Source organism: Silurus aristotelis (genome assembly GCF_946808225.1).
Source record: "Silurus aristotelis genome assembly, chromosome: 21".
Classification (NCBI taxonomy): domain Eukaryota; kingdom Metazoa; phylum Chordata; class Actinopteri; order Siluriformes; family Siluridae; genus Silurus; species Silurus aristotelis.
In genome coordinates, this window is record NC_139594.1 from 7610638 (window position 1) to 7623005 (window position 12368).

The following is a 12368-nucleotide window of genomic DNA, read 5'->3' on the forward strand; positions in this document are numbered from 1 at the left end:
TTGAACAGACTTTAATTTATGCAACACAGAGAACAAAAAAAAAAAAAACTTACTATACTTATTATTATTAGTACTATTCATAGTATGTAAAGACTGAGTATTATTAAAGTGTACACAACCAATTAATAATGCTCATTAAGTGGGCTGTTCCACTGGAATACCATTAGAATGATATTGCGTGTCTTATGTAATCTTTTATTTTATTTTATTTCTGACTTTCATGTGACTCTCGTGTATCAAAAGTCACAAAGAGACTACTTGAACCATTTGTTAATATAATCATCATTTTATTGAAATCAACCAACAAGAATATCTTAAATGTCAATTCTGTACATGTTACAGTTTAATGCCATAAAAAGCAAGACATAGAGGTAAGGCAATCATAACAATAACCTTAGTAGGTTGTAAACAACCAGTATTAAAGTGCAAAATGGTATGAACTTATTGGTTAATGTCTATCAAATGTGTTGGGAAACTCTGGAGAAGTGAAATCTGGAATGGAAATTGCACTTGTCAGCTATTAAAGTTGTCTATAGAAGAACATCACAAGCAATGCAGAGCTAAGTTAGAAGTAAGACAAAAAAATCACCAGTGTCAAAATGCAATTAGTAAGAAAGAAATCTGTATTATTTTATGTGAATACAGAATTCAAAAGGACATTAGAGTGCTTTACATAGTTTCCAGCAGCAAATTTATCACAGAATCATTTCATCATTACAGAAGCATTATACATTGCAACAAGTTCAAAAAGGCATAAAAATAAATATTTAAATTTAAAATGTTTAAATAGCACACTTACTATACATTTAATACTTACCAGAAAAAAACGTCCACCAAAATAAATAATTTATTTTATTGAAAAATATATTGTCTGTGTGTGGGGGGGGGCTTATGAAGCAGTTTACATAGCAATTGTCTGTAGTAGTCAATGTTAAAATACATGGAATATGTTCAGTTCCATCAGTTTCACAATTCAGTAAGGCTTGTATTGCACCAGATGTTAGTGCTAGTGCGAAAGATTATATCATGGTCAACTTTGTTCTGCAACCATAAAGGCATGCCGTAGACTTTTTGGATTTCTCATCAATTGGAAACCACTTGCTGCTGATGAGAATGACTTCACATGGATAGACTAAAGATACATGAGATAATGTGGATAGTACCATGTAAAGCAAATTAAATGAACAGTTTTGCAACAATGACTGGGACTATGATAGTTTTAGAGCTGCAATTGGCTTAACAGTTTTGTACGCTCCATCAGCAAACAGATAAGTGCAACAAAACATTGACTTCATGACAAATATATAATGGTTTTCCTTGCTACACAATTGCACTTGGCCATATTGTTCACAGTTATAGAAGGGAATTATATATAATGCCCAATTCAGGTAAAGGTTCTCTTTTGAGTCTGTTTCCTTTTAAGGTTTCTTCCTCATGTCATTTCAGGAAGTGTTTTCCTTTGCTGTACAAATAAAATGGAATTTAATTTAATTCAGATGGGTAATACTTCACTTGTCAAAATTTGATGTAGGTTTAATAAACCCAGGCTGAAAGTTAGGTAGAAAAATGTATGACAAATATATTAATACAGGTAGAAAGTCAGATGGAATGAGAGAGTAACACTAATACTTGAAAAGAAGGTGTTATTAGTAGAATGGCAGAAGAAGTGAGACATATAGAAAGAGTGTGTGCCACTGATAGAGAAATAGATGCGAGTGTGAGAGTGAGAATATTTGTTACAGGTCTGGTACATATTCAGAGTGAAAGGTAGGAACATAGGCTTCAGGCTGTGAGCACCCAGGTGTGTCTGAGGTTTGATAGTTGGAGTTTGAATCGTGAACATTCGATGCCATACTCTAAGCGTTCCCTCGTTGTAAGCTTAAATAAGATTAATTAATAGATTCTGCGGAAATAAACCCCACAACAGCTGGTGCCACAAAATAAAGCTGAAGCCACAAAGGGATGGCAGTTAATGATAGGATGTATTTATATTATGCCATATCTTTTTTCGGAATAAAATCAGTGTTAACAGTACTTTAGCTGTAGTGCCTTGCATCACACTATGCAGCATGAAAAGTACTGCCTTTTTGACAACTGCGACCATCCATTGTATTTCTTATGGTTGCTTCTGACAAGGTAATGTTTTGTTCATGGTGGTATCCTGTGACTCTGTAAGGGGGCGGTCAGCCATCTCGCGCTCATTCGGTCTGCCGTTCTCTTCGTTCATATGTGATACTTCGGTGGAGGCAGCTTCAAAGCCAGGCACAGTGTTAGCCAGTTGCACCACGTGCACCTTGTTGCGGGCCTTTTTGCTAAGAATGCAGCTGAACACCTTCTTAAAGCCCTTGCGGAAGTGCTTGGAAACCAGTGCATAGACAATGGGATTAAGGCAGGAATTGGCATAGGCCATGCAGTGTGAGAGCAGCCTAAATGCGTAAGTGGTCTGGTTGAAGGGGAAATCACCATACAAGTAGCACAGGATGACCACGTGGTAGGGAAGCCAACAAATGCAAAACAGCACTGTGACGATTATGATCATCTTGGTGACTTTTCGTTTGGCTCGCTTAGATTCGGACATGCCATCCAGTGGGTCCACAGCTGTCCAGAGATACTTAATAGTGCGTGTATAAGACAGGCTGACGATGAGCACGGGGATGACATAGCCAAACACAAACGTGCAGGTATCCAGCACTTTGCGGTTGTATTCCTCCCAACCAGGAACACAAACGTTGCTGTTTTCAAAATCAATCAGGTCATAATAGCTCAAGTATGGGCCGGCAAAGACAAGAGACAGACCCCAAATGATCACCATGGCAACAACCGCATTACAGGGTGTTCGTAATTCTCTTGAGCGCAGTGGGTAACGAATGGCCAAATATCTGCAAAACAAGATTACACAATAGAGTTTCATTAATTAATCTACTTTAATTCCTTTGACATAGTTTAAGACTCATTTACTCTTTTATATGGCACAAAAATACAAAGGTTTTTTTTTGCATTCCTCTGTGACTCTATTTTGCAAATTTTAGTTCCACCAATGCTAAAGTTAGTGGCAACAGTGATGATGCAGTATGTGTGATATAATCTTTATTTACTGAGGAAGTAATTGCCACTGGGGATTTTCAGCCTCAACTGGAACTAGCACTGTTTTCTTCACTATATAGAGAACTGTCAAAAGTAATTGCCCTTTCTCCAAAGCTACATTCTAGAAGCAGGGAGAGGTGAACATGCATACAGACCTATCAACAGAGACAGCAGCAAGGGTGAAGCTACTAGCGTACATGGTGAGGTTGATGAAGAAGTGCACCACTTTGCACATGAAGGAGCCAAATACCCAGCCCTCCAGTGAGTAGATGGTTGCCTGGAAAGGCACGCAGAAAATGATGAAGAAGAAGTCAGCCACGCTGAGGTTGAGGATGAACAGGTTGGTGGTGTTGTAGCTGAGCTGTCCGCTGCGTAGAAGAACAGCAAGCACCAGGCTGTTCCCCACAGTGCCCAGCAGGAAGATGAGTGAAAACACTACGGACACAATAACGCTAGCTGCATTCAGCTGGTAGTTGTCTGAGGCGTTCCAATGGCCCATAGCTTTGCTCAGATCCTCATGGTCGGACATTGTGTGCCTTGGATATGAAGAAACTGTAAAGGTCATTCATCATTAGACAATCAGAAGTCTGCATTCAAAAACACATTATGCTGATAGTTTTTTTTTTCATTATTCAGCAAATTAATGTTGAGCAACTTGTCAAATTCAGCTCAAATGTACGTTTCATGGCTTCTTTTTATAACAAGCACACATGGATATGATCATATGTAAAGTCAGCAAAGGAACTATACTATCTATGATATTCTACATGAGATATGACAAACTAGACTCAATAACTATAGGCTTCAAAGCAGTGTCAATATGTAATGTAAGTAAATAGGTAATGTGATACTATAATGTAATATATGAGTATTATATTTGTAAAGTAAATCTATATTAAGGGATTGCAGGGCTACTGAATCGGTAGTGCAGATTCTTTTAGCTGTTAAAGTAGTAGATGATTGCAGAAAATCTTGCAGAGATGCTTGCAGAGATCTTTTGGTCTAGAGGGATAGGAAGATGCGGAAAATGGTGAGTCAGAATGAAAAAAGGAATGAGTACTAGAATGAGACACAAGCACATGATTGCAATGTCGTAGCTGCTTTGCAGTTTCCATACATGAACAGTTACTAATACAAATGGAAGGTCTAACATAGAGATGGTGTACTGGATTTTCTGTTTAAAACAAGAAACGGAGTACCACTGCAATGCATCAGATTTCACAAGATTAGGGTTTTAAGATGACTGAATAAATATGAGTTAGATGGACATGTGCTCATAAAAACTGGTACAATATGTAGATAATGTACAAAAGTGGTAATGCGAGTCATAAGTGTGCAAAATGTCAATGACAAGAACAAACTGAATGAAAAAGCAATCATACCAGTAAGTGCTGTTCAACTGTTGAACATTTTCTTCACCCTTCAGAAATCGATTAAGCTGTGGAAAAAAAAAAGACAAAAATCTCTTCATCCTGCATTTTCGGTTATGTATCAAGTAGAACACAGAAACTGCTTTTCCATATTGTCTGGCAGTTTTTCACCTATATGTGGTATCATGTAACAGCAAAACTTCAAAAGCATAAAAATAATTAATTCTTGATACACATGGAGAGTGGTGGTGCTGCAGCTTAGCATTCATTGGTGCTGAATAGAGGCTTGAAGCACAGGGAGATAGGACCAATCATTTCCAGTCAGTATACAATAGTCACCGACCTAATCTAAAATACCAAAGACCAGTGTTGTGGTGAGACTTTTAAAGAAATGTGAGGAAAAAAACATAATAAAAGAAGAATATTCCATGCACAAAATGTATAGAAGCGTAAGAAATCACCTCAGTGTGATACAGCGTTCACTGCAATTATACAGTATTTATGAAAAAAAGGTGAGGTGAAGGGATACCAAACCTGATACATAATTCACATGGCTAAGAAACATTGAAAGCATCTAAGCTTGGGCTTGCACTTGATTCACTACAGAGTGACTGCATATTAATATGCATAAATGCTGGTGCAAGAAAACAACATAGTCGATAAACATGTGCAGGAGCAAGAACGTAGCACTGCTTTTATTCTTAATTATATTTTACATGTACTCATAAGCACTTTATGTTGTTGAGGATGTATATCAGTGAAATCCTTTCGTGTGTGAGACGAGAAAATGAAAGCACATCTTGTCAAGTCAGCTGTTTTAAGCATGCGAATGCAAATGCTTAGAAATCTTTGGATTTGAGGCGTGGATTAGATATGTGGGGGGTGGGAAAGAGCGTAGAGGACGGAGAATCAGGGAAATACAAAGAAAAGAAAAAAAAAAGAAGGGGGATTAAAAAGGTAATATTAATAATAAAATTAAATAAAAAGAACAACAAAACCTGCCCTTAAAAGCCAAGCAATTACTGTGTTTTTTTGTGCATAATAAGGTAATAAGGCAATAACCAGTCTGTATTTCCACCTACACAACATCTTGAAGGTTAGTCATAAAAATGCATATACAGTAGATATATGTAACACAAGATGTCAGTTTTAGATGATTTCTGAATTAATTCCACAACAGTGCCATTAAACAAATGTACTCTAAAATGTAAAAGGAAGGTTTCACTGGCTATATTAAGTTTTTATTTACATTTTATTTTCAATTTATATTTAGCATTCCAGTTTTCACACGTGGCATTAATCACACATGGCATGTGATTAAGTGCTTCGACAGCGCTAAGAGATGAAGGTGCCTCTTGAGACAACGATAATATTAACAGCGAGTGTATTAATCTGTTTTTATCCCAACATCCTTTTTGTGTATCTTCTGTTCAGCCTCCTCACTTGGACCCTTTTTGTACTACTTTCTCTCTTGCTGTCTGACAGTATCTGTTCAACAGCCACTAGTTAACACCAGTGAGTTAACACTTATTGCAAGTATTGTAATTTTTCTTCACAGCTTAGTGCTGGCTACAACAAAGCACAGCATGATCTGGTTTGTCTAGGGAAAAGGGATAACTGATCTTTTGAACAACTACAAATATTGCTGACAGCAGAGCACTATTCATTTTATATATATATTATATATTTACCAGCACAAAAAATTTAGGGTTTCTGTATAAACAAGGGAAGTAAATAATCAATTTTGTTTAGTGCTCTGGACTAAATAAAATCTTTCCATAACAGAAACAAAACGCAATATTGTAAATCAAATAATCGAATTTAATCCAACACTATGCACGCATGCATGCATTACAATAGAAATTCACTGACAAGTCGACAAAGCCGTGATCTACTGGGATGACAACTTGAAGAATCTTACTGAGCATTGCAACAGCATATGAACCAGAAAACATCATAGAACAATACTGAGGAAATTTTCACTCAGGATCATTTACTTACTCAGATAATGGATGCACCATAACTAGTTATTGAGCTTCAGTGCCATGTCGATATCCTTTATTCCGTTCATCAAAGGCTGCAGGTTTAGATCTAGTTCAAACTTGAACAGCATCTCTTTCTCTCCTTATTACTATTCTGCAACAGTGTGTTTCTCTGTCCATCTCTGCCTCATTCTCTCTCCCTCTCTCCCTCTCTTGCTTTCATATAGAAGCTCCTCCTCCACATTCTGCTCGACATTCACACATCACTGCAGACGGAAGGCAGTAACAGAATAAAAGTGCAGTGCTTCCACCCACCCACGCACGCACTTACACACACACACACACACACACACACACACACACACACACACACACACACACACACACACACACACACACACACACCGACAAGGGTAAATGACAGAAAATTGAAATATAACACCTGAAGAAAAGACTTTCTAGCAGACCTCTACAATTGCCTTTGATCCAGCCACTTGACAAACCCAGAGATCTACCATAAGCACTGAAGCCCCCTTTTGCATGAATTGCTGCCTGTAGGATATCTGTATATATATTGCACCTTCATTTATTTTGTTAAATGCCAACTGTGATGTAGGGTGTGTTTCAAACACATTCTGAAACATTTTTTAACAAATTACCGCATCTTATATTCTGTCTCTATCCTATAATTGAAGTGTGTACAGTATGGATTTACATGCATTGCTTCACCAGGCTGTATCATTATTGGCGTTAATGATGTTTAAAGTGTAGGCTCTGACCCTGACCGTGGTACTTTCTCATCTGCTATCGTGGCCAGTCCAGTATGCTCATTCATTAGGTAGATCACAGCTTCAGTGTTCTTGAATACATATGAGAAATAGCCACTGAAAGTCTAAGTGTCTTTTGCTGTATACAAGGCAGTTGTACTAATGTCCTCTGAGTTCTCCACTTCATTGCACTTTTATATTGCCACTAACAGCTGTTGCATTTCAATTTAAATGCAAGAAAAGTGTGTTTAAATTCACACGCAAATGCTTAATACCAAAAATTTTGGAAAAGGAGCAAAGAGGAGGAAGAATTGGGGAAATACAAAGGAAAGAAGAAGGGGGGATGGTAAGAGAAAAAGCATGTTAAAAAAATCAAATATTAATAATAAAATATAAAAAAAAAAAGAACAAAATCTGCCTTGCTTTAAAGCAATTACTGTGCTTTGTGTTCAATAAGGCAGTAACAGCTGTTGCATTTCAAATTAAACATAGGAAAAGTGCGCACTTTGTCCAATTTACTGAGATTATCAGTGAGCCTTTTGCCATGTTTTTATGATTTTTCTGCCGCAACAATGCAGCAGAAAACTTACTGTAACATTTTCTTTTCAGAGGAATGTCTAATGCAATGTTACAGGAAGCTTAAACAACAATCCACAATATTCACACAGCAGAGGTTTATAATTTGTCTTAGGCATCATTTTGCATTCAGAGAACAGCTCTATATTATGTAACATGGTCTGATCATTTTCATCTCCCAAATGCTTCAATCTGGAAGGACAAGCAGCTCCACATCCACTTCCAAAAGACAAGAGGTTGAGAAGGGTGGAAATAAAAAGTCTGGAAATTATAAATCTGTTGCGTTCTAAAATTAGTTACAAGTAATTAGCACAACAATTATGTATAATTAGTGAAAATTATTATTATTATTATTGTATGTCATATTTCTTTCAGCGCAGTCGTGTCTTTGTTTAGAATGGCCTCAATACTGGGTCTCATTTATTAAACTTTCGGTAAAGTTGTTTGTAAATGCTTGTGTAAGCAAAACAGAAGTAACATGGGATTTGCAAGAGTTGCAGAAACCTTTCAGATTTTACTCTTAATCCTGTACAAATTGTATGCTGATGAATACCAATGACCCATAAATTACATTAGTTATTCTTATGCATTAATTAACATTCAGTAAGGAACATAAATTGGATATTAAGTTATTTTTAATTTTACAGGATGTTCATAAATGCCACTAAAAGCTTATTTTACAATTTATAAATCTGTTCACATCCAAAAAGGAGGAGACCTATGATGGTTTTCAGAAAAAATACAGAGCAACTGACATCAGCATATAAACAAGCGGATTTAATGTTTCTCAGAAGTAACACATTAATTTCATTTAAAATTTTTACTGGTACTATGTACAGTGCAATATTTTGCTCGATCCTGATAGGACTGAAATCCTCAGCTCCAAAGGATGATAAATCATCATTACGCCAACAGGCTTAACACTAGCAAAAAATTTTAAATCTTTACAAAGCTGAACTTTATGGTATCTGCGTCCATTAGTTATTTCTGGTCCTCATGGAGGATGCTTGAAGATCAAGAGACAAAATGTTTAAGATGTTTCTCTACTGAAGATTACTGCTTTCCAGAGGGACAATGGATACCTTCTAGCAGTGTTGAGGCATAAAAGAGAGTTTACTGTTATCTTAACTAGGCTCCATATTGTACAAGATTTGTTTTAGAAGATAGAAGCGAGATACTGGTGAGGAGCTAGTTTTCAGTACACCATGTTCATTCCTTACTCTTTTTTTCCTTCATATGATAAATAAGAGTTGAAAGTTTTTATTACAAGGTTTTACTTTAATACCTTTCAAATTAAGCATGATTGTTAATGCAAGTTTAATTGCTAAAAAAAACAAAAACTAATAATAATAATAATAACAATAATAATAATAATAATAATAACAATAATAATAACAATAATAATGATAATTGATAATTGTTAAAACATTGGCTGCCATGAAATAAAAAAATACAAGGTAAGGCAATTATATTTTGTTTTAACGAGTGGGTTGAGTGACCACAATTATACAAAAAAAAACCAATCTGTGCCCCTGCACATATTAAAAATCTTTTGCTAATGATTAAAAAATAATAATAAAAAAAGACATGAAAGTCTTGAATAAAGTTACAAGTAGGATTCCACAACACATCATTAAGCAGTATGAGCACACACTTCCCTCTCTGCTAGATCGTTTTGTGTATTTAAGCTAAAAAAAAAAAATCACCTTAATCTCTTTCTGACTTATTTGAGGCAGAATTTTCTCATCCTCTTTCTCCTCAGTAGCACAACAGCTTTCACCTGGAGAGAACCTCAGAGATTTCCATGGTTTTAGTTCCAAAATTGTGGTAATTAGTCTAAATTGTTTTTGCCACTTCGATTCTTATCTTCAATTTTACAACCAAATGAGATGAAATATGAACACCATCTGTACCCCTCGACCCCCCGCCCCCCCAGAAAGTGCTGTCATGGCAACACATTTAGCAAAATGTTGGCCAACTATGGTTTCTGTATATGCTACAAATTATCTATCTATCTATCTATCTATCTATCTATCTATCTATCTATCTATCTATCTATCTATCTATCTATCTATCTATCTATCTATCTATCTATCTATCTATCTATCTATCTATCTATCTATTTTTGTGGTCATTGATGAGGTATTTAATACAATTCATGCATATATGTATGTAGTTCTAACTTGTTCTATGTTGTGACCTTGACTAGACACCAATAAAGCTATAATCACATAATATAAACCTTAAGTCTCTGTTCAACTGCTTGTTGCTATGACTACAAATGAGAATGGGGGTAACTGTTTGGTGCTACTTATGTGCACACTGCCGATAAACAAATGAATAGTAATGAATTACTGAAATATTGTTGTTTTTTTTCCAGACAACTGTCCTAGACCTCAAATTCAAATTTAAGAGAAACCTTCAATTTCAGCTTCTCACAGATGTTGCTGTAAAATTCAAGTCAAGTCGTCTTTTATTGTCATTCCAACCAAATACAGCTTAAACAAAACAGTAAAACAAAAGAATGTTTTCCCATGATATCCTACAGATGCTACATTAAACAACATACACCGTCCAGGCATAACATTATGACAGGTGAAGTGAGTAACACTAATTAACTTTTCATCATCACACCTGTTAGTAGGTGGGATATATTAGACAGCATGTCAACATTTTGTCTGCAAAGTTGATGTCAGGAAACTCTCACGGGACACGATGCAGTGACCTGATTATTCTGTCAGAAAACACAGGTGACTAGGTAAGTGAGGACTGGATGGAAGGACCCAAATGCAGGATGCACACAGAAGTACAGAGAAAGCAGGCTTTAATAAAAAGTAAGCAGAGCAAAGGGGCAAGGCAAAAACAAAACCTGAAAGAACAGTCCAAAAAATCAAAGCCAGCAAACTGAGCAATACAGGGAGGGCAGAATCAATAACCAAAAAACAGTCCAGAGTTCAGTACCAGAAACCGAGCAGAACAGGGGTCAGGTACAGAAACAGGAGTCCAGAGCAGACAGAGTGGCACGAATAATCCCACGGACTTTAGGAAGCCGGTGAGATAATCAGGTCCTGAGCTAAAGTCTTGGGAAACGGCAAGATGACCGCTGACCTGGGGGTGCCTGCCACGGAACCGGAAGTGCACGCCGTGTGCCCGGTAGATCCTTACAGTTGATGTGTTAGAAGCAGGAAAAATGGGCAAGTGTAAGAATTTAAGGAAGTTTGACAAGGGCTAAATTGTAATGGCTAGACGACTGGTTCAGAGTATTTACAATACTGCAGCTCTTGTGGGGTGTTCACACTCTGCAGTGGTCAGTATCTATCAAAAGTGGTCCAACAACACTGACCAGTGCAGTAGATCTGTGATATAAAAGATTTGTCTATATAATAAATACTGTACATGTAAACACCGGATGATTTAGCAACAGTTTGCACAAAACAGAAATTTTGTGCCAGTTAGAAGTTGTTTCATAGCACACAAAATATTTGGGGAGAACAGAGCAACAATTTGACAATAGTTTGTCAGTGGTGCAAACCCTTACTTTAACACACCTAGTGCACATAGTGTAGTCTTATACAACCTACAGTTTCTCACAAAAGTGATTTACATTTACATTTCAGCAAACATTTTAATTTATCTTCTACCATAGAAATTTAAAATTGATATATTTTAGAGTAGTCAGTGTGCAGCTTGTATAGCAGTAAAGATTTACTGTCCTCAACATACAGCCATTATTGTCCAAGTAATTGGCTAACAAAAGTGAGTACACCCTAAGTAATAACAGCTGTACATTGTTTAACCATGCAAAGTCACATGTCCTGTGCTTGACAGAACCATGGAAATATGTATATGTATAGTATAATTTTTGTATCTTGTATTAGACCAGTTAAAATTTGGTGCTTTGAGAACAAATTTCTCTCATACTGACCACTGGATGTGTACCAGAGCACCTCATGGCAAATAAATCTCTGAAGATTTGAGAACTAGAATTGTTGCTCCCCACAAAGATATCCGAGGCTATAAGAAGATCGGTAACACCCTGAAACAGTACAGTGGAAAGTGGAAAGCAGAAAGTGAAAGTGATGGAGTAGCCAAGTATGTCTACAGACCTGAATCCTATGGGGCACACATGTGGGGCATCCTCAAGCAGAAGGTGAAAAATCACCCCCGGGGTCTAACATCCAGCATCTCAGTGATGTCATTATGTAGGCATGGAAGAGGACCCCAGCAACAACCTGTGCAGCTCTGGTGAATTTCATGCCCAGGAGGATTAAGGCAGTGCTAGATAACTACTTTGGAAACAGTTTTGAAATGTTCACTTAGGCTGTAATCACTTTTGTTGCTATTTTGACAAAAATAGCTGTATTTTTAGTTATTTTAAGAGGTAAATTAACAATAAATCTATAATGCTATTCAAATTGACTTCTCTTAAATATATCCAAGTTTCATTTCTATAGTATTGTCCTTTGAGATGATGTACTGAAATAGTTGCTGAAATGTGAAGGGTGTACTCACTTTTGTGAGATACTCTGAAAGCTGGTGGTTTAGTGACCTTTTGCTCAGCAATGAAATATGCTAATTAATGTAATCTC

General features: G+C 36.6%; 1 protein-coding gene across 3 annotated transcripts; it reads right to left on the minus strand.

The window, feature by feature from the left end:
- Nucleotides 1-266: 266 nt before the first annotated feature.
- Nucleotides 267-6728, minus strand: galr2b (galanin receptor 2b; the record flags this gene model as incomplete). Of its 3 annotated transcripts, none has more annotated exons than XM_083523350.1 (4): nucleotides 267-2879; nucleotides 3240-3620; nucleotides 4467-4522; nucleotides 6456-6728. In XM_083523350.1, the coding sequence occupies 2 exons, from the start codon at nucleotides 3611-3613 to the stop codon at nucleotides 2117-2119; spliced, it is 1137 nt and encodes a 378-aa protein (XP_083379476.1). In that variant the 3' UTR covers nucleotides 267-2116. The 3 variants fall into 3 exon arrangements, with proteins under 3 accessions (XP_083379476.1, XP_083379475.1, XP_083379474.1); XM_083523349.1 differs by having other exon boundaries at nucleotides 3240-3636; nucleotides 6456-6704; XM_083523348.1 differs by lacking the exons at nucleotides 4467-4522; nucleotides 6456-6728 and having other exon boundaries at nucleotides 3240-3649.
- Between the last annotated feature and the right edge of the window lie 5640 nt (nucleotides 6729-12368).